The sequence below is a fragment of the Thermothielavioides terrestris genome, chromosome 5 (assembly GCF_000226115.1).
Source record: "Thermothielavioides terrestris NRRL 8126 chromosome 5, complete sequence".
Taxonomy (NCBI): Eukaryota; Fungi; Ascomycota; class Sordariomycetes; order Sordariales; family Chaetomiaceae; genus Thermothielavioides; species Thermothielavioides terrestris.
Window position 1 is genome coordinate 2,079,460 of NC_016461.1, and position 17,977 is coordinate 2,097,436.

The window sequence follows — 17,977 nt, forward strand, 5'->3', positions numbered from 1 at the left end:
CATGGCTGTACGGATGTGCGGATCAGTTCATCGTAGCTCCCAAATAGGAAACCATGCACTGATTGAATTGGCCGCTTGCAAAGTTAACGTTCCTGCTCCCAGAGAGGGAGGGAGAGATTGATTAAAGCCAAGCTTCCCAATCTTTACCATTCACAGCTCCCAATTCTAGCGCATCAGTCAACTATGTAAAAAGCGGAGGCGCAAGTCTCAATGCGTCATTGAACCTCAACAACAACTCCAAAGGTCCCGTGTTGTGCAGTGTTCCCGACAACTTTGACAGGGTTCCTCCTTCCTGTTCATGCAGAGCACCCCCCCTCCCCCTCCCCGTCCTCCTCCCGCGCTCCCAAAACTTCCACGCACACCGGGGCCTCCATCCATGACTGGAACGTCCAAGCAGCCACCGCTTCCACCGCGTAAGGACATGTCTGTATACGTCATTAGCCAATGGAGATTGTTGGCTCGCAATCACCCCATCCACGGAACTCAACCCACGTTCTATAAGCGTACTGCGTACTTTGGCAGCGCCCACCCATATATAAGGTAGTAGTATATGTCCACACTAAGCAAACTACTGCGTCGTCCGCTCCCCGCCCGGTGCAGGCCGGGTGTCAATGTCACGTCCTGTCATGCCCTGTCATGACCATCAAGCTGTCCGCTCGGGCCGAAGCCACAAGCCCGTCAAGTGCAAGCCAGTTGCGATAACCAAGGTAGCGCATTCTGCCCGTCCTGAAACGAGTGACTGTTCGGAACAGCGCCACCGAAAACAAGGAGAGGAGAAAGGGGTATCATATTGCCCGTGTTGAGCCCCGTGTCCCAGTAAAGTACCAACCCCCCGTGCATTACCGGCCGATCCACAGCGCCTGGATACAAATACCCGTTGTCCACCTACCGAAACCAACTCCGAATGCCCTGGACGACCACCTCGCGGTGCTTCGCCCTGGCCTTCGCCAACCTGTCCGAAAGCTTGTGGGAGTGGGACGGCCGAGCCTGGTTCCTGCCCCTTGGCTCTCCAAGCGGCCTACACCGCTCGTCCAGCACCGATGAAGGCGCCATCTCGCTGCGAGCCGAGCGCTGAAAGCTCGCGCGCGAGGGGCTGTTCCCCGAGGATTTCCGCAGCATTATGGACGCCGATGGCGAGCGCAAGGGTGATGCGTCGTCGTCACAGTCGCCGCCTTTGCCGCCGTCTCCGTCGTCTCCGTCGTCTCCCTTGCCATCCACGGCGCGTCCGTCGAGGGTGATGCAAGAAGCGTAGGTGTCTCGTCGACGCACCGTCCTCGACCGATCACTCTCCAGCGTTACCGGGGCTCGCCTAGGCCTGGGTGGAGAGCTGGCGCGCCGCTCTGCCGGATCGGCTAGGGGGGCAGAACGTTCTTGCGCATGCTGTGGATACAATGTCCCGATGCTCGCCGTGCGGCGTCTCTCGCTTGGCGAGGTTGCTTCTCCGTCTAGACCAAGGCCGACTTTTTCCTTAAGCTGCAGGCTAGCCAGACTCGCTGACCGCCTGTTGAAGCCATTGGTGATGCTCCCGCTGAACTTCCGCATCATTGAGGAGGCGGATGTCCGGACGAGGTGATCGCTCCGGGATCGAGCCGTTATCCCGGGGAATGGCAAGACGTCCCGGGTCCAGACGTCCGATAAGAGTGCCTCTAGCCGGGCCCTCTCGTCTCGTGAGGGTGCCAGGACGGGGATCCGGCTGTTTGTAGTCAAGAGCGACTGCGACCTGTTGATCCGAGAGCCGTAACCGGGGGCTGGCGGGTCCTTGACGGCGCTGGTGTTTTTGAGGATGACCTGGCAGAGTGGCGACTTGGGTCCCAGGGTCGTCGCTCGGTGTATCGACATTCTCCTGGCAATGGTTCCTGTGATGCTTGTGAACAGCCAGACTCCAATCTCATGGCAAGGCTGCACGTACCTGGCTTCCTAAACACAGTCCCCAGGCTCTTGATATTCAATGACAGAAAACTGAAAATGTCCGACTGCATTTGCTCTTGGCCATCAGGGTCGGCTGCTTGCTGGCCGGTTCTCAGCCGCGTGCACCACTCCAGCTCTTCCTTTGCAGAGCATGCAGTCAAAACCAACTCATACAGCTGGTGGTCACACAGAAATACGATCTTCCAGGAGTGCGGTGCCGTGTGGCATTGAAGCCCTCAACTCTTTCGTTAGCTTTCTCGGGAAAGGAAGAACGTGGAATGATCCAGCCTACCTCGCCCGTTATCGACGTCCTCCAAGCTGATGTTGGCCACAGCGATACAAGCTCGGATCGTGTATATTTGGCCGACCCTGCCAGCAGTCGCGAGGCAGAGCCACTCTCGATACAGGAGGGCAATCATGTACTGGCCATCCACGCCTTCTTTGGTTTGCCAGCAGACGTGAAGAGCACCGCAGAGCCGGATGTGACCGAATGATCGGATACGGTTCTTAGAAGCTGCGTCCAGCTGCCCCTAACATGAGCCAAAGACCGCGTACGATGGGGCAAAGAGACCGAGCCTACCTGATATGGGAACGCCAATCGATCCTGGAGGATCCACGTCTTCTCCAACACGGATTTTGTCCGAGAGTCGTTTGTTGCTCTGTTGATCTCGGCCGTCGCCTCGCGAAGTCTGACGAGAGTAGTCTCGATATCCATGTGCGCATGGGGGCAGTCGATTACAGGCGTATGCTTCAGCAGCTCGGAGAAGAGAAGGGGGTACTTGCACACACGTTGGATCGGCTGCTTTTGGGTCAATCTCAGCCCACAGGTCTGGTTGAGAGAGGGTCTTCTTTCACCTTGACAAGCAGGTCGCCGATAGTGAGACTTTTCCTCCCTTCGTCGCGGGAGTTGTCGGCGGATGCCAGAGATGATGCCAGAATTTCGAGCCCTTTCTGGTACGATGGCCAACCTGGCATCATCCGGTGCGCGGCGGCAACGTCTTTGATCATCAACTCGTACTTTGCACCGTACTCCTCATAGATGAAGAAGCGGTTCACCTGCAGACCAGTCGAACAGTCAGGGCGACTGTTTGGATACGAAAAACTGTAAGGAGGTTGCTCCCTTACCCTTTTCAAAAAGATCTTTGCAACCTCGGCTGCCCCCTGAGGTTCGATCGCCATTCGGGAAACGCCCGGCATCGACGAGACTCTATCTCTGCCCTCCGGTACGGCATCCAAGCTTCTCCAGCGGTGATGTCCGCCCCTCGGCGGGTTTGAACGGCTTCGTTGGGCGGGAAGAACTGCCTGTGTGTACTCCGAACGGGGCACAATGCGATGTAGCTCCCTGAGGATCTCCTCGTGCAGCTCCACGATATCTGCCAGGTTGCGGTTGACAGATGACCGTAAACTGGCCGGAGAACTGGGCAAGAATGCAAGAATTGTAACGTAGACCTGAATACCAGTCAGTACGAACTCCCACAGTATCATGGACGCCAAAACAACATACGTTCATCAAGAACCGCACGTCACCGACGTAGCCCTCCTCTGTGCTAATCAGCTCCTCCAGAATGAGATGGCGCTGCAAAGACCGCTCAACGACGGCGCGGTCCACGGGCGCCTGCCGCTCCGGACAGAAACTATCTTCCGAGTGTCGTGTCCCGGAGACGGAGGCTCTGCTGCTGCGATCCGTCCTCTGGCCGCGGGATGATCGGGCAGATCGGGCAGTGGTTCTCCGCGAGCGAGTCAATATGCTAACGCCGGTTAGGGATATGCTGGCGCTTTTTACCGCCGTGACAAACCCGAAGGACGAGCCCGAGGACGAGTGTCTGTGGTGAGCGGATGGCCGGGCCAGGGCACCTCCATTCTCCGTCCCGTAGTCCAGGATTTCCCTGCGCCGTACCGACCGTTTGTGCAAGATCTTGATCCATCGCTGAAACGGCTTCACAGGGCCAGATTCTGGTTGTCCAAAGCAGCATTCCGCCTGCCCCAAATCCTGCCCGGGCTCGACGTGCGTCACGACGCCTTCATCCAACGCGCGCCCTTCCACAGAGCGTTCCTGGCCCGCCTCCTCCTCCGCATGGTGTACAAACTCTGCCGCGCCGTGTGCATTTACAAGCTGCTCGGGGCTGGGAACAAAAGAATACGACGAGCTTGGCGAGGATAGGGACGTGGCATCGACAGGGCGAACCACGAGGGACATCCTGCAGGGCAGACCTTCAAACGAAGACTTCAAAGAGGACGCGGACTGGTTCCGACGGGCATGACGAGCAGGGTCTGCCAGCCGGTTCAAAGCATGCTGTAGAGGATATCGCGCCGGCCAACATGGGTGAAGCAATATGACGTTGGCAGCGGGGTCCGCCAGAAACGTGTTCGTGTGCGCGAGGTAGAGACTAGAGAGGGAAGGGAAACAGGGCAGCAAGCGGATCCTGCCCCGTTCGCAGTCCTCAGGATGCCAGGCAGCTCCGGGTCATGGAGCAGGAAGGAATGACTCTCTGAGCTCTGACTTCCAGAGCTTTGGCCTTCTTCGGCCGGGTTCGGCATTGGGGCAATTGCTCAGACAGGGCAGGGAAGGTGATACTGTGTGCGGTTCCGTAAAAGATGGATGTCTACCAATACCGATACTGACGTTATCCACAGCACAAGGGACGGCCCTGTCGGCACGGCGATGGGCAATGGGAGATGAGAGATGGGCAATGGGCGATGAGAGATGGGCAATGACCGATCTTCCATGCCGCGCTTGGAGTCGACACCGCCGGAATGGCGCAAGACGGACCTGATTGGGGCGGCATCCCGACTGCACACGACGGCCGGTCTCAGCCTGGCCGGTCTCAGTCTCAGACACGGTTTCCTGGCCGATTGGACCCGGGAAACGCATTCGGAACCTTCCTATGACGACGCCAGCGGGAATACCAACGGAGGTAATAGGGAGATATACCGGTAGAACCCCACTGCGACTGCGGCTGCGGGCGGTCAGTGACACGGTGCTCGATCACGCACAGCTGTGCTCATCGACGTGCCAGGCCTTTGATCCAATCAAGTGGATTGCGCTCAGCGAGTGCCGACAGTCTGTTGAAGGAAGCAATGGCTGCGATTACCGCAATCTTCACCGGCGTTCCAAGATGACTTTGGAGATTTACTCCTCAGGTAGGCGGGGACTTTGACCCCATGAGTGCGTCACCTCGACGATGCAAGACGGAGTGAGCAGCTCGCAGTCGTTCGTGCCTTCCAGCCCACTGGTTCAAATTGTAGTCAAAATTTCCGAAGTGGGACAGATGGTGCCCGGGGTGCCCCTGGGCTGCGGCGTCAGTGGGAGCCGTGCCCCACCATTGGCTGCGCTACCCCTGCGAGGCGCGAAGCGCGAAGGTGTGAAGCTACCCCGCGCTTGCCCATTCCATTCGACGGGTATTCCTACTGCGTAAGCTACAATTCCGACGGGACTGAACGCATCATTTGCAACAGATTGGTTCCGGCAACCTCGTGCTGTCGCAGTCAGATTCCAAGACTTGATCGTCGCCTGCCGCGCACGTCTTGGATCTCATAGCCATGCAACCGGATCCCAGCGCCGGTCTGGAATGGGCTTGCAGCTAGACAAACCATGAGCAACCTCCACGCGCCCACTGTCCCCTCGGGGCCGACGACGGCCCGCGTCGCAAACGGAAACGCGACCCAGCTCTCCATCGCCGAGCTCCAGCGCAAGAAGGACATTATCGAGGGAGAGCTGAAGGCGCTGGGCGGCGTGCTCGATTCGGTCCGTGGTCCGCGACGCCGACCACTGTGGCGGGGCGGGACGCTTCTGCTAACACCGGGTTGCAGCACGGAGTCGACATGAACACGAGCCTGCTAACTCCTGATGGATTCCCCCGGTCCGATATCGACGTGGCACAGAGTATGATGGCAACGCCGGCGAGGGCCATGGAGCGGGGAGGCTGACGGGCGCAGTCCGGACGACGAGAGCGCGCATCATCCACCTCCGGAACGATTGGAAGGATCTGATGGCCGTCATCGAGAAGCGACTCCACGAGCACTTTGCGAGTCTCGACGACGACGACGGAGACGACGCCGAACCCACCGCGCCTGCAAGCTCTGGCGCCTCGCTCCCGAGAGACTCAGTACCAGAGACTCTCGATCGACCCTTTGCCAGGGTCAACTCGGTGGCGGACAACAGCCCGGCCGCGACGGCGGGTCTCAAGCCCGGCGACCTAATCCGAAACTTTGGCTACGTGAACCACGAGAACCACGACGGCCTGAAGAAGGTGGCAGAATGCGTGCAGGGCAATGAAGGGGTAAGGCGGCAAACACCGCAAGCGACACGGGGAAACCGACACAAGAACTGACGGCATCGTAGCAAAATATCCTCGTCAAGGTCTCACGCAGCGGCGTTGGGGCTAGACCGCAAGAACTCCGGTTGACACTAACACCTCGACGTAATTGGGGCGGCCGAGGGATGCTTGGATGCCATATCTTGCCTTTGTGAAAGAAATGTTGAGGTGTGGACGGCGATCGGCGGCCGCTGTTGCATGCGAGCGGGTTGGGCTCCAGCTCCTTGGGCCACCACCGGCCCCCCGAGGCAACCCCCACATCAGGCCACGCAGGGTGGTCTTTGGGCTGCGTTATCCGAGAATTCTTTAATGCAGGCAGCTTACCGTATGCCTAGGTAGATTGGGAGTCCACCGAGAATACCTTATCTCTTCGTGGGTCTCTCGTGACTTGCGGGAGAAGCCATCGTGCGAAGGGACCTGGAAGATGCCGCAAACGAGGAGACCCAGACATGTATCTTGAATCGCGGTGAGCTCTTGAATCCAGGCATGAAGCAGGCTCCCAGCTCCGTATCGTGATAAACGATTGCCCAACTTCGCCGCTGTTCCCAAGCTGCTAGTGTGGCAAATCTGAGCGTTGAAGCCTACCGTACTTTTGCCCTCTCATCAGGCAGGCAGGAGCAGCACAGCAGCGGAATCTCGCAGAAGCTCCTGCCCAAAGCTGGCCGCCGCACGGGCCAGGTAGGTCACGTGCCACCATCACCCCGCCGCCCGACGAGTTTTTCGTCAAGGCTGCTGTGGTTTCCAAGCAAGCCTGCCTCTTTGAAAACAACATCATTTCCCGGGTGCCACTCATTCCTGCAACCTGACCAACGACCTCCTCTCCGCTGCTTCCACATCACCGAAGAGTACGTGCCCTTCCAGCGATTTTGCGCCCTTTTTGATGCGGAATTTCAGCCTCCTGGCTGCTACATCCTTCCCCGCTCCCTGCGCAAAAGCTGAAGCTAACGAGGGCTGCCCAGACCCCATTTTCCTCGAATCTTCCATTAATCGTCGCAACCACACATCATGGCTCAGGCACAACAGATCCCGACCTTCAAGTTGGTCCTTGTTGGTGATGGCGGTACCGGCAAGGTAGGTTTGCCGGCATGATTGTTCGCGCCTACCCCGGCGCCCGACTGCGGGGTCGCGGGTGGGCACCGACTGCCCCCGTCTCGTTGCTGACATTGCCTGCTTCAGACCACCTTCGTCAAGCGCCACTTGACGGGCGAGTTCGAGAAGAAGTACATGGCCACGCTGGGTGTCGAAGTCCACCCTCTCGGCTTTACCACCGTAAGTTTCCCCAACCCGCTGCTCCGCTTGGGCTTTCGAGCGACAACCGGGCGCTGACGACGCCTGCAGAACTTCGGCCAGATCCAGTTCGACGTGTGGGATACTGCCGGCCAGGAGAAGTTCGGTGGCCTCCGCGATGGCTACTACATCAACGGCCAGTGCGGCATCATCATGTTCGATGTCACATCCCGCATCACATACAAGAACGTTCCCAACTGGCACCGTATGTATCACCCAGAGAGGCCCGACCTGAGAGGGTTACTGTTGGGCCGCAGTGCTGACCACCCGAGCAGGTGATCTCACCCGTGTTTGCGAGAACATCCCCATCGTTCTGTGTGGCAACAAAGTCGATGTCAAGGAGCGCAAGGTGAAGGCCAAGACCATCACCTTCCACCGGAAAAAGAACCTGCAGTACTACGACATCTCGGCAAAGTCCAACTACAACTTCGAGAAGCCATTCCTGTGGCTCGCCCGCAAGCTTGTCGGAAACCCTGCTCTGGTATGAGAAACGCTTTATTTTTTTTTGCGGGTGCACACAGGGCCAAAGCTAATGACGCAACTAGGAGTTCGTTGCCGCCCCTGCGCTGGCCCCCGCCGAGGTGCAGCTTGACAAGAACCTCCTGGCTCAGTACGAGGCCGAGATCCAGGAGGCGGCTAACGCGCCCCTGCCGGATGACGATGACGACCTCTGAGCGGCTCAACCGGAGACCTCGGTCGGGGAGGTTGACGGTGTTCAGGAGTGGTAATGCCCGTTATGAAAGGATAAGGCGCATCCTCCCGCGCGTGCGCACGCACATATGGCAGCACAGGGCATTTGGGGCGGGACATGAGGGGACTCATATTGGAGGGTTGGGAAGAAGACGTGGATTGGGATTTTCTGCTGGGAAAGAACGGAGTGCAGAGCGGGCGGCCAATATCGTTTTTCTTCGTTTGGTCTGGCCCCAGAATCGGCTCAACCAGACACGCAAGCTAGATCTGAACAACAATGCTGCATCAGCGGCGCTAGGTAGATCAAACTGAGACGTCAGTCTCACAAAACGGCACCCTCCCCAGGCGGTCGGCCTCAATCGGGCACAACCGGGACGTTAGGTGTTGGGCTCGCAGGCGGTGTGGCCCCGCTGTGGGGCTCACTCACTTTGTAGCCACCATGACATCAGGATGCGGCGATGTTGCGCAGGCAACCGCTTGCTGCTTTGTCAGCCGTGTTTACACGGAGAGAGTGAGTGACATGACGGCTTACAACACACGGCAACTCACCACCGAGGTGGTCCTCCTTATTATGCAAAAAAGCTGTGTCCTGACTGACTCGCTCTAACAATACGAATGTACATGGGACGATAGGAATGCAGGCACTACCGACCTACTTGGCGGCGAAATTATCTGAAGCCGGCTCTCATCGTCTCTCAATTTCCGACCCCCCTCTTAACGTTACTTACCCTTCTTTTAGAGAGAGACTGGAGGCTGATAACTTAGGGTGGACAATTGGTAGTTGGCTTTGTCGTGTGCCTGTGCCAGACGTCAGTGTACATTAGTTAAGTTCAACAACGCATGCACAATTCCTGTCAATGACCTACATACCTCAATGAGCACATCTTTGACAAAAAGGGCGAGCTCGCTCCATTCTCACCTCCCCCCTTTCCCCCACCCCCCGCCCCCACCCCACACAAACAGCCCCCCGGGGCCGCAGTCACGATGCGAAAAGCCCTCGTTTCAGCCCAAGCCACTATATAGATTAAAGCTTTTTTTTTTTTTGTTTAAAAAAAAAAAAAAAAAAAACATGGGGCACTCCTCAGACAAACTGGTGCCTCTGCGGTAAGGGTTAACTTGGTGTTTGCAACTTGAGCTCCCTTTGTCTCCCGTGGCAACTCACTCGATCCACAGAAGCCTCCGGAATATGGTTTCCGGTCTCACTTACACCAGGTAGGCAGAGCGCACGCGCTAAGAGACAAAATCCAATTCAGTGATGTTTACCATAATGTGGTGTGCTGGTTGACAGGACATACTTGTGTCTTCTTCACCGACCGAAGTTCTTAATCGGGCTCATGTCGAGGACAAGTTGCGTATACCTCGAGTAATCAGGGCGAGTCCAGACAGCTCCGGATCCTGCCCTACCCGCCAGCCCGAGGCGTCTTGTTGTCTGCTGAGATAGGTACCACTCCAGGGTCAACAGGACGGTATGACTGCAGGGCCGGCATGCTGGATGCAGACATGCCAGCTGCCCGAGTCTTGTAAGGCAGGTACTTCGGGCCGTTCCGCAGTAAGCCGATAAATAGACCTCAGGATCAACATTCACCCCTTTCCTCGGTCATGCGACCACACTGCCCATCAGGCTCCCCTGTGCTGTCCTACGCGATTCTCAAAGAGCAACGTCGATATCGCAGCAAGCAGACACTGTAAGAACTATGTAGCAGGCTGCCCGCAAGATTACAGTTTATAAATTGAGAAATTACGAAATATAACTGGAATTACTTCAGCCAAGCGCTTCGCAGCGCGAGTCCTCCGCAGTAGAAAGCCACCAAGCCACCACAGCATCATCATCAAGAGGTGACGGCGACAGAGAGATATAGAGAGAGAGAAAGAGAGAGAGCGCGAGAGAGAGCGAGACCAAAGGGAGAGAGAGAGTCATCCCCCGCTGGTCCGCCACACCACACCACCACCGTTCACCAACGTCCCAGGTGCCCCCTTTCGCAACAAACCTCCCTCGCTTTCTTTCCCGTGATGTCCAACCCGCAACGCATCCCGCCCTCACCTAGACACCCGGCGTGCTAAAGTCGGGATACTGCGGCCAGTTGCCGAGCTTGGCCACATCGCCGCCGATGCGCACGTAGACGCCGACGGCGGGCACGCCGCCGTCGAGCACGAAGAACTGGTACCAGCCGGGGGGCGCGATGGTGGCGCCGGGGGGCGCGTCGACGGTGCAGGCGGTGCCGGCGCACGAGACGCGCGGCATGATGGTGCGCGCGCCCATCGAGTTGCCGTGCGTGCTGGCCACCGAGCCGAGCAGGGTGACGGTGATGGCCCCGTTCTGCGCCGGCCCGCCCAGCGTGAAGGGGATGCCCGTCTGCCCCCACGCCCAGTCGCGGTTCGCCAGCTGGAACGTCGGCCGCGGCTTGCCGCTCAGCAGGTACGGCGGCAGGAAGACCTCGAGCCGGTACTCCTCCGGGTTGACGCCGTCCTGCGGGTCCGAGCCCGAGATCAGCACGCGCCCGTCGAGCAGCGTGATGGCCTCGCTGTGGTACATGCGGGCGATGGTGGTGTTGGCCGCGACGGTGATGCGCGAGCCGACCGGCTTGGTCGGGTCGTAGAGCAGCGCGTTGAGGTTGGGCCCCACGCCGAGGCCGAAGCCGGCCACGCCGTGCAGCGCGCCGTTGGCGATCAGGTACGTGCCGTCGGGCAGCGGCGCCATGCACGACATGACGCGGAACGACGGCATGCGCTCGATCGTCCAGGTCGGGTTCTCGGCCTCGGGCTCGATCGAGACGCAGTTGTCTAGCGCGTTGCCCGGGCCGATGGTCGAGCCGCCGCAGATCAGCACGCCGAGCGGGTCGCTGTAGGGCCACCTCTGCGGCAGCAGCACGGCGGTGCCCTCGAGCGGATACGTGCGGCCGCCCAGGTCGTCGTTGACGGCGCCGGGCGGGTTGGGCAGCACCTTGGTGGTGGCGAAGGTGACCGGGTCGAGGATGCGGGCCTCGTTCCAGTACTGCACGAAGATGCCGCCGCCGGGCAGGACGGCGAGGAAGGGGTACAGGTTGTTGGGGTGGGTGCGGTCGAGCCACTCCATGTAGAGCGGCGGCGTGCCCGTGTAGGGCAGGATCTCGAGCGAGGGCGTCGCGGCGTCGTTGGAGCCGATCAGGCCGCCGACGACCAGGATCGAGCCGTTGGTCATGACCATGACGCTGGGGTACCAGCGGCCGGCCTGGAGCTTCAGCTCGTTGACGTTCTCCTGCCAGTCGTGCGTGCCGGGCACGCCGGGCGAGCCGTCGGGCCAGTACAGGCGCGTGCCGTAGGTGGCGTCGCCGGCCCAGCCGCCCACGTTGAGCTGGCGGCCGACCTTGTCGGGCAGGGTGACGCTGGCCGCGCAGAAGACGTCCGTCTTGATGTGCAGCGTGCGGAAGGTCAGCGTGGCGAGGTCGAGCTCGTAGGCGCCCGTCTCGTTGCCCGGCCCGGTGGCGCCCTTGGAGAGGAGCGTGACCTTGCCGGTGATGGACTCCTGCGTGATGAGCGGCGTGTTGACGCCCCAGACCAGGAGCTCGTACTTGCCGGCCCGGTAGTCGGTCGGGAAGTCCCACGAGTAGAACGGCGTGCCGGTCCAGAAGTAGGTGCTGAGACGGCTGCCGCCGCCGCAGATGGCGCTCGCGTTGCCGGCGCAGACGACGTTGCACTCCGACTCCGGCCGGAAGGTGGCGCCGCTCGTCTCCATGTTGGCCGGGTCGCCGCAGTAGCACTCGTCGCCGTACTCCAGGCCGGCCGCCATGTAGCCGTACTTGGCGCACCGGTCCAGGCACATGGCCGGCGTCATGTTGCCGGGGAAGTAGAGCTGCCAGAAGAAGGTGCGCTTCTGGTTGAGGTTGTCCTCGACGCAGCCCTGGTAGGTCCAGTCGCCGAGACCCCCGGTCTGCGGCGCCGGCGGCGCGTAGGCCTGCGGAGTGCCCTTGGAAACGATGTTCAACCGGTTGCCGGCGCCGCACGTCTGCGTCGCGTCGCCGGGGCAAGCCATGTTGCAGTCCGAGTCGGCCGTCTTGGCGCCGCCGTTGTAGATGGCGTTGCCGCAGAAGCACTGCACGCCGTACTCGGTGCCCGAGATGATGTAGCCGGCCGCGGCGCAGGCGTTGGCGCACTCCGCCGGGCTGTTCGACTGGCTGTCGGGAAGCTGGTCCGGGAGGATGCGGCCCTGCAGTCCGTCGATCCAGCAGCCCTGCGCCGTCCATCCGGCCGGCAGGCCGGTCACGACGGGACTCGACGAAGTAGTCGTCGCCGGGGCGGAAGACGTCGAGCTCGCCGGCGCGGTGCCGTTCTTGCCGTAGACCGAGAGGCGGTTGCCGGCGCCGCAGTACTCGCTCCCGTCGCCCGCGCAGGGGAAGTTGCAGTCGGTATCAGGCGCAGGGACGGAGCCGGCGTTGAAGCTGTTGCCGCAGTAGCATTCACGGGCATACTCGGTGCCGAAGTACGTGTAAGCCGAGCAGAAGGACTGGCAGGCCTCGAGCGTCATGGTGTCGGCGGCGAAGGTGGCATCGCTCAAGGCCCGGATGTTGGTGGCCTCGGTCCGGCAGCCGTTCCAGACGTAGTTGCCCACGGTTGCCGGCTGAGACGGTCCGGTCGGGGTCGCCGCGGGGCTGTATGCTGTCAATAGAGGAGCCCACCATCAGGCCATGCACGCTGTTTGGGCAAGACTCACGTCGTCGAGACTGCAACGTCGGTGTTCCCGGGCAAGGTCGCCGTCGGAGTCGAGGACGCAGAGTACTGGTTCTGGTAATTGTACACGTTGAGACGGTTGGGCCCGCCGCAGAGTTCGCTGCTGTTGCCATTGCAGGTCATGCTGCAGCCGCTGGTGGCGGGGGCGCCGCCGTTGGCGATGGTGTTGCCGCAGTCTTGTCATCGGTGGTCAGCTTCAAGCCCCCCGACGAGAGCAGGCGCGCACCGCTTCAGCCACTTACAGCATTCCCCGCCATACTCGACGCCGGCGAGAATATAGTTAGCCGCATGGCAGGCAGCGGTACACTTCTCAACGGTCAGATCACTGCCCGACAGGCCCGCGCCGTAGGTCAGAGCACGGCCGGTCGTCCCCTCGGCGTAGCACCCCATGTAGACGTAGCCGTTGACACCCGGGCTGGGCTGGGGGCCGAGAACGTCGGTTGTGTGGAAGACCGAAAGCCTGCTCGGGCCGCCGCAGGGCTCGGTATCGTCTCCGGTGCAAGCCATGCTGCAGTCCGACTCGGCAGCCTTGGTGGCTCCGGAGGCGTAGCCGCTGTCGCACCAGCATTCCTGCGAGTACTCGGCGCCGGCATACGGAAAGCCCTTGGATGTGCAGTAGCTAATGCAGTTCTCGATGGTCATGTTGGTGCCATCGGCGTACGAGGCGCCGCTAAAGGTCCGGCCGGGGACATCGGTCCAGCATCCTTGATAGGACCAGTGGCCAGGCAGCGTCGTGGGCAAGGAGAGTGCAAGCGTGAGCGGGAACTGCAGGGCAGGTCAGTCAGAGTCAGACATGTCACATATCTCCCGGGCCAGATAGACCGGGCCGTGTCCACGCTTACCGAAGACAAGACGAAAGAGGACACCAATGTCCTTGCTGGGAAGGTCTTCATGTTGAAGACGGGTGCGCCCCAGGAGAGGACGCCAACACCACAGCAATCAGGACAGGTCGGGACAAACGAGCGTCAGGGTCGGAGTAAACCACAGACCAAGTGGGAAGCAAGAAGGGAGCGTGTGGGGATCACATCTCACATATATTCCGTCCCTAATACCTCCGTACACTGCGGATTACACTGCACTCCTCTGTTCACACAGGCACTTCAACCATAAGGCGGGTCCCCTTGGCGCTGAGCCCGTCAAGGGGAGCAATGAGATGGCCTGCTCTCCGGGAACCGGGGGCCGACAAGGTTAGTGTAGCCCCGCCGAACTATCAGCCCCAAGAGACACACGCAGAACAGCCTGGCCCAAAGAACAAGCAGAGGGTGGGCCGAGTCGACCATGGTAGGCGAGCGTGGCGCGCCCAAGGTTGCAGGGGGCAAGGCGGCCAATGCAGCAGGGTTCCTGCACAGCAACAACGTCTTGGGCGTCGAACTTGGGGACTGGACAAGACACTAACTCACGAGTGGTCGGATTACAGGCGACAACGACGGCCCTAACGTTATCAGCAAGCCTCGGTCTCCGGCCTTGGATGACTGTCCTGGTTGCAATCGCGCGGATATTGCTCCGGCCTGTGAACTCGGACGCTGTGATTAATCTGTTGTGCGGAGTCTGGGCGCCTCGTGGCTGAAAGTCTGGAAATTTTGACTCGTACTAACACGGAGTAAGCGTGCGAGAGATGCAGGAACTGGTGGTCCTTACTCCGTACACAACATTCCCATGTCGGCCCGCTTCGCCCATCTTCTGCTGGGCTCCGGCTGCTCACGTCTGCTCGGGTAGTTCACTTCCTAGTTAGATTGAACAGTGATGGTCTGGCTTGCTTGCCCGTCACCAGTGCCGTGGACGCTGATATTCCGGCCACCCCCGTGCGCTAACTACCGCAGCTCAGCTCGCTATCGAGTGAGTGGGCCGTGGGCTGAACCAGAGCGCAGTCGATAGTTAACTCGTGCCAAGCCGCCAGTCCAGATCCGGGCTGCTCGCTCTGGTGCCCCTGTCCAGGCACCGCGAATCCGTCCAACGAGCCGCCGGGTCATCCCTCGCGCCGAGAAGAAATGGGCGACTCTCAAACCAGTGGCTGCGTGGCGGCCCTCTCAATACGAGCAGGCATGAATCGTCCTGTCGCTCAGTTATTTTCCTTGCATTGTGCGTCTCTCCAAAAAGCCCGCACCGTTGCCCAGTTGGCTTCCTTCCAGAGTGTGACTCTGGAATACGGAGTACTGGCCCCCGGACGGCCCGGCCACACCGGGACTCTCCACGTGTCTTTGGTCAGACAGAGTCGCTTGCATTCTTTTCTTTGCCGTTGCTGTTGGTGCCAAGTTTCCAGCTGCTCGCGTAGTACGGATGACATTGTACTCTGCAGATTGAGGGTCCCGGGTGCTGGGTCGGGCTATTGACAGCGCAAAACTGCTAGTTAGTCGAAAAGGCCCCTCTCCGTCAGAAATTTGCTGAATCGAGCGGAGAGCACAGCTCTCAGCTCAAGACGAAGTCAAATAGTCGCACTTGTTGGGGCCCAGAACCGACGTCTCCATTGGGCCCGAGTCGTTCGAGAACTTTGGCTTGGAACAAGCTGAGAAGACAGACGGAGCTTAAGTTTGCGAATGTGGTCCGCCCAGCTGCTTCGGGGACTCACACCCCGGGCGCGTCGTGCCTGCCCGAAACGTTCCAGATATTCCAACTCGTCAATCGTAACTCGGTTAACGCCCGCCAGTTTTGTCTTGGAAAGAACCACCGCAAAGACATAAGGTACTTGTTCTGCCCTGGTTATGGCAAGAATCAATTCTGTACAGTACCTCAGGTAGTTGCATAGGTGCATGCTCTCAGTTCAGGTCTATGCCTCACTCCACTACCGAAGTTGTTCCTTTTTTTTTTTCTGCGAATGGTTTGGCTACACCTGTCCACCCTCGCGCGCTTCTCGACCAGGATCCGTGCTAATTCATGGATCTCTTCTGGGAGTCCACAACAAACACATGTGGACAGACACAGTCTCCCGCTTCCAAATCCATCGGAGGCATTCCAGAACCGGTAACTACCTTAGCGTTAACTACCTGTTTACAGTAGGTCAACCCAAGATGGAGAAAAGGAGGATCCAGGTACCCAAAAAGCGCGGTCCCCACTCGGGTGGGTGGCAGCGGGATGTTCAACGCAGCAGCAGCCTACTGGACAGGGCTCGGTGCAACCTTCCTCTGCTGGCTCTGTAGGGCTGGCGCCCCAGGCTGCACCGCTGGGGCAGTCATGGGTGGAGCCTTGGCCAGGGGCCTTGCCCCAACGATCTTTTTGTCCATGCCGCCCACCACACAACTCCCGCGATTTGCCGATCATCCGATCAATCAGGGCACGGCCATCACATTCTTGGGATCGACGATGCCAGTGTTGCCAGGGGGACGGATCGCGGGAGCTATCAATCATCAGCTTACTAGATATTTAGCGTTACACTGCGAGCTGATTTCTTATCTGCATGCATTTAACGTTTCTTCCTTTTCCTTGGAGTTGTTAAATCAGTTGATGTTCCGTGCTTCCAACTGTTCTCATCGCTACCTTAACCAACGTTACACGGCGAAGTCCACTTTCTCACCCATGATGCTGTCCCGCACGGCACGCTGCGAGGTGTGCCCCTCCACGTCGACAACAGCGGCGCCCCAGCCAGTTACACAGCGTGGAGTCTGCCTGCAGCATCTCTCGTATTTCATCGTTAACTGCGCGTACCCCGCTGTCTGACAGGTGTCAGTCAGGCAATTTCACTGCAACTCGACACACCGCACCTCACTGCACCTCGGGGAAGCTGGGCGCCCCTCCAACAACCTCAATGCTCTTCTAGCACCAATTGCTGTCGCGCTCCCAACACGCTATTGAAGAACAGGCACACTCTTTGGTTGCCAAGTCGGCGTCTTTGGGTGTGGCGTGTTGTGCGGCTGGCTGGCGCCCAACACGAAGCGGTGGGGACTTGGGACTTGGGACGCAACTTGGGACGCACGCATGCACGCACGCCAGCCCCCAACGCTGCTGCAATGCGACCTCTTTCCTACCTTTGCCGAGCATGTCAGTTCGGTGGCCAAATCCTCCGATAAGGTGCATCTTCCGTTGGCGCACCGAAGTAATGGCGAAGAAGGCAGAGGGCAGCAAACCCAAGCTCAGCCGCCACAACATGCACGAGATTGTTGGGTTCTAAGTCAAGCTGCAGCTTCACCGCAGGTCAGCCTTTTACCCCGCATCGCAAGGCATGCCTCCGGCCAGCAGAGCAGAGGACCGAAGCTGCCAATGGGGGGTTGACCGCTCTCTCGGGGTCTCGACTCGATTAGTAGATTCTGGCTTCGCCGTCAGTCCAGAGAGAAAAGGCAACCGAGCGCTCGAAGTCGGCACTCAAGAAAGACCTCGTCACGGCGTGTTGTGTAGCACAGCATCACCTGCAACGACCCAACGCGCTTTTCGTTGTCTCGTCTGATTCCTTTAGCCGGCGGCGGTAAGACCAACCATATTGAGCTGAGCGGGCCGGGAGAAGACCACTGTCCACCAGTTCCGCGTGCTGTGCACACGGCTCTGGCCGGAGATGCCCACTTCACAAGTTGTTCCTGTCTCGGAAGACACGGTCAGTGCCGGAAACGAGCGCACATTGCTCGGCTTACGGCGGCTTGTTGCTCCTGAATGTTGGGTGAGGCTTACCCTGGCAGCGTATCTTATGTCCCTTTGAAGGTGTGCCATGGGCATGAGTCTCAAAGGACTCTTTCTCTCTGCTGGCATGGAACAGCGCGTTTACAGTTGGGGCGATTATTCCCCAAGTCCCCTTGAGTACCTCACTTCGAGGAAGCGACTCAGGCTCACTCACTATGAACTCAATGTTTTGTTTTGCCCTCAAAGGGTTGTCCGAACATAGCCCTGGGCATCCACTAGCTAACAACATATTGACTGCTATGGTCTTATGCTCCCACTTCAGCCAGGATTCGGTAGATGTTGTTCAATTTTTTCTTTTCTTTTTTGTCTTTTTTTTTATTTAAAAAAAAAGGATCTCCTCTCGTCCCAAACCATGGCATTTGATCCTTGAGCTCGCTACCCCTGAGCAACTTGAGCCTCTTCCCCACTCTCCCCCAGAACTCTTGGGCCAGGGAGAATATCTCCGTATCCGGGGAAGCACCCCGACAGGC

General features: G+C 59.3%; 4 protein-coding genes across 4 annotated transcripts; 2 read left to right on the top strand and 2 right to left on the bottom strand.

Annotated features, from left to right (window-relative positions):
• Nucleotides 1-844: 844 nt before the first annotated feature.
• THITE_2121715 (uncharacterized protein) lies at nucleotides 845-3,403 on the bottom strand. The gene is made up of 6 exons (XM_003656655.1): nucleotides 3,034-3,403; nucleotides 2,764-2,964; nucleotides 2,489-2,707; nucleotides 2,201-2,432; nucleotides 1,910-2,143; nucleotides 845-1,856 (listed from the first exon to the last, which is right to left on the bottom strand). The coding sequence occupies exons 1-6, from the start codon at nucleotides 3,391-3,393 to the stop codon at nucleotides 886-888; spliced, it is 2,217 nt and encodes a 738-aa protein (XP_003656703.1). The 5' UTR covers nucleotides 3,394-3,403; the 3' UTR covers nucleotides 845-885.
• Nucleotides 3,404-5,281: 1,878 nt separating this feature from the next.
• THITE_2121720 (uncharacterized protein) lies at nucleotides 5,282-6,578 on the top strand. The gene is made up of 4 exons (XM_003656656.1): nucleotides 5,282-5,653; nucleotides 5,719-5,791; nucleotides 5,845-6,188; nucleotides 6,251-6,578. Exons 1-4 carry the CDS (start codon nucleotides 5,501-5,503, stop codon nucleotides 6,377-6,379), a joined length of 699 nt encoding a protein of 232 aa, XP_003656704.1. The 5' UTR covers nucleotides 5,282-5,500; the 3' UTR covers nucleotides 6,380-6,578.
• Nucleotides 6,579-6,953: 375 nt separating this feature from the next.
• THITE_2121725 (uncharacterized protein) lies at nucleotides 6,954-8,511 on the top strand. The gene is made up of 5 exons (XM_003656657.1): nucleotides 6,954-7,295; nucleotides 7,401-7,493; nucleotides 7,563-7,716; nucleotides 7,787-7,992; nucleotides 8,057-8,511. The coding sequence occupies exons 1-5, from the start codon at nucleotides 7,230-7,232 to the stop codon at nucleotides 8,183-8,185; spliced, it is 648 nt and encodes a 215-aa protein (XP_003656705.1). The 5' UTR covers nucleotides 6,954-7,229; the 3' UTR covers nucleotides 8,186-8,511.
• A 1,731-nt stretch (nucleotides 8,512-10,242) lies between these two features.
• On the bottom strand, nucleotides 10,243-13,798 carry THITE_135113 (glyoxal oxidase-like protein; the record flags this gene model as incomplete). The annotated part of the gene is made up of 4 exons (XM_003656658.1): nucleotides 10,243-12,826; nucleotides 12,889-13,081; nucleotides 13,148-13,670; nucleotides 13,748-13,798. The coding sequence occupies 4 exons, from the start codon at nucleotides 13,796-13,798 to the stop codon at nucleotides 10,243-10,245; spliced, it is 3,351 nt and encodes a 1,116-aa protein (XP_003656706.1).
• Between the last annotated feature and the right edge of the window lie 4,179 nt (nucleotides 13,799-17,977).

Excerpts from the sequence above, each read along its gene's own strand:
- THITE_2121715 (XM_003656655.1), bottom strand. The coding sequence starts at position 3,393 with ATGATACTGTGGGAGTTCGTACTGACTGGTATTCAGGTCTACGTTACA. Across the intron at positions 2,144-2,200 it reads GGACGTCGATAACGGGCGAG|GGCTTCAATGCCACACGGCA; the intron begins GTAGGCTGGATC and ends GAAAGAGTTGAG. Across the intron at positions 1,857-1,909 it reads GACTGTGTTTAGGAAGCCAG|GAACCATTGCCAGGAGAATG; the intron begins GTACGTGCAGCC and ends CAAGCATCACAG.
- THITE_2121720 (XM_003656656.1), top strand. The coding sequence starts at position 5,501 with ATGAGCAACCTCCACGCGCCCACTGTCCCCTCGGGGCCGACGACGGCC. Across the intron at positions 5,654-5,718 it reads TGGGCGGCGTGCTCGATTCG|CACGGAGTCGACATGAACAC; the intron begins GTCCGTGGTCCG and ends ACCGGGTTGCAG. Across the intron at positions 5,792-5,844 it reads CGATATCGACGTGGCACAGA|TCCGGACGACGAGAGCGCGC; the intron begins GTATGATGGCAA and ends TGACGGGCGCAG.
- THITE_2121725 (XM_003656657.1), top strand. The coding sequence starts at position 7,230 with ATGGCTCAGGCACAACAGATCCCGACCTTCAAGTTGGTCCTTGTTGGT. Across the intron at positions 7,717-7,786 it reads GAACGTTCCCAACTGGCACC|GTGATCTCACCCGTGTTTGC; the intron begins GTATGTATCACC and ends CCACCCGAGCAG. Across the intron at positions 7,993-8,056 it reads TTGTCGGAAACCCTGCTCTG|GAGTTCGTTGCCGCCCCTGC; the intron begins GTATGAGAAACG and ends TGACGCAACTAG.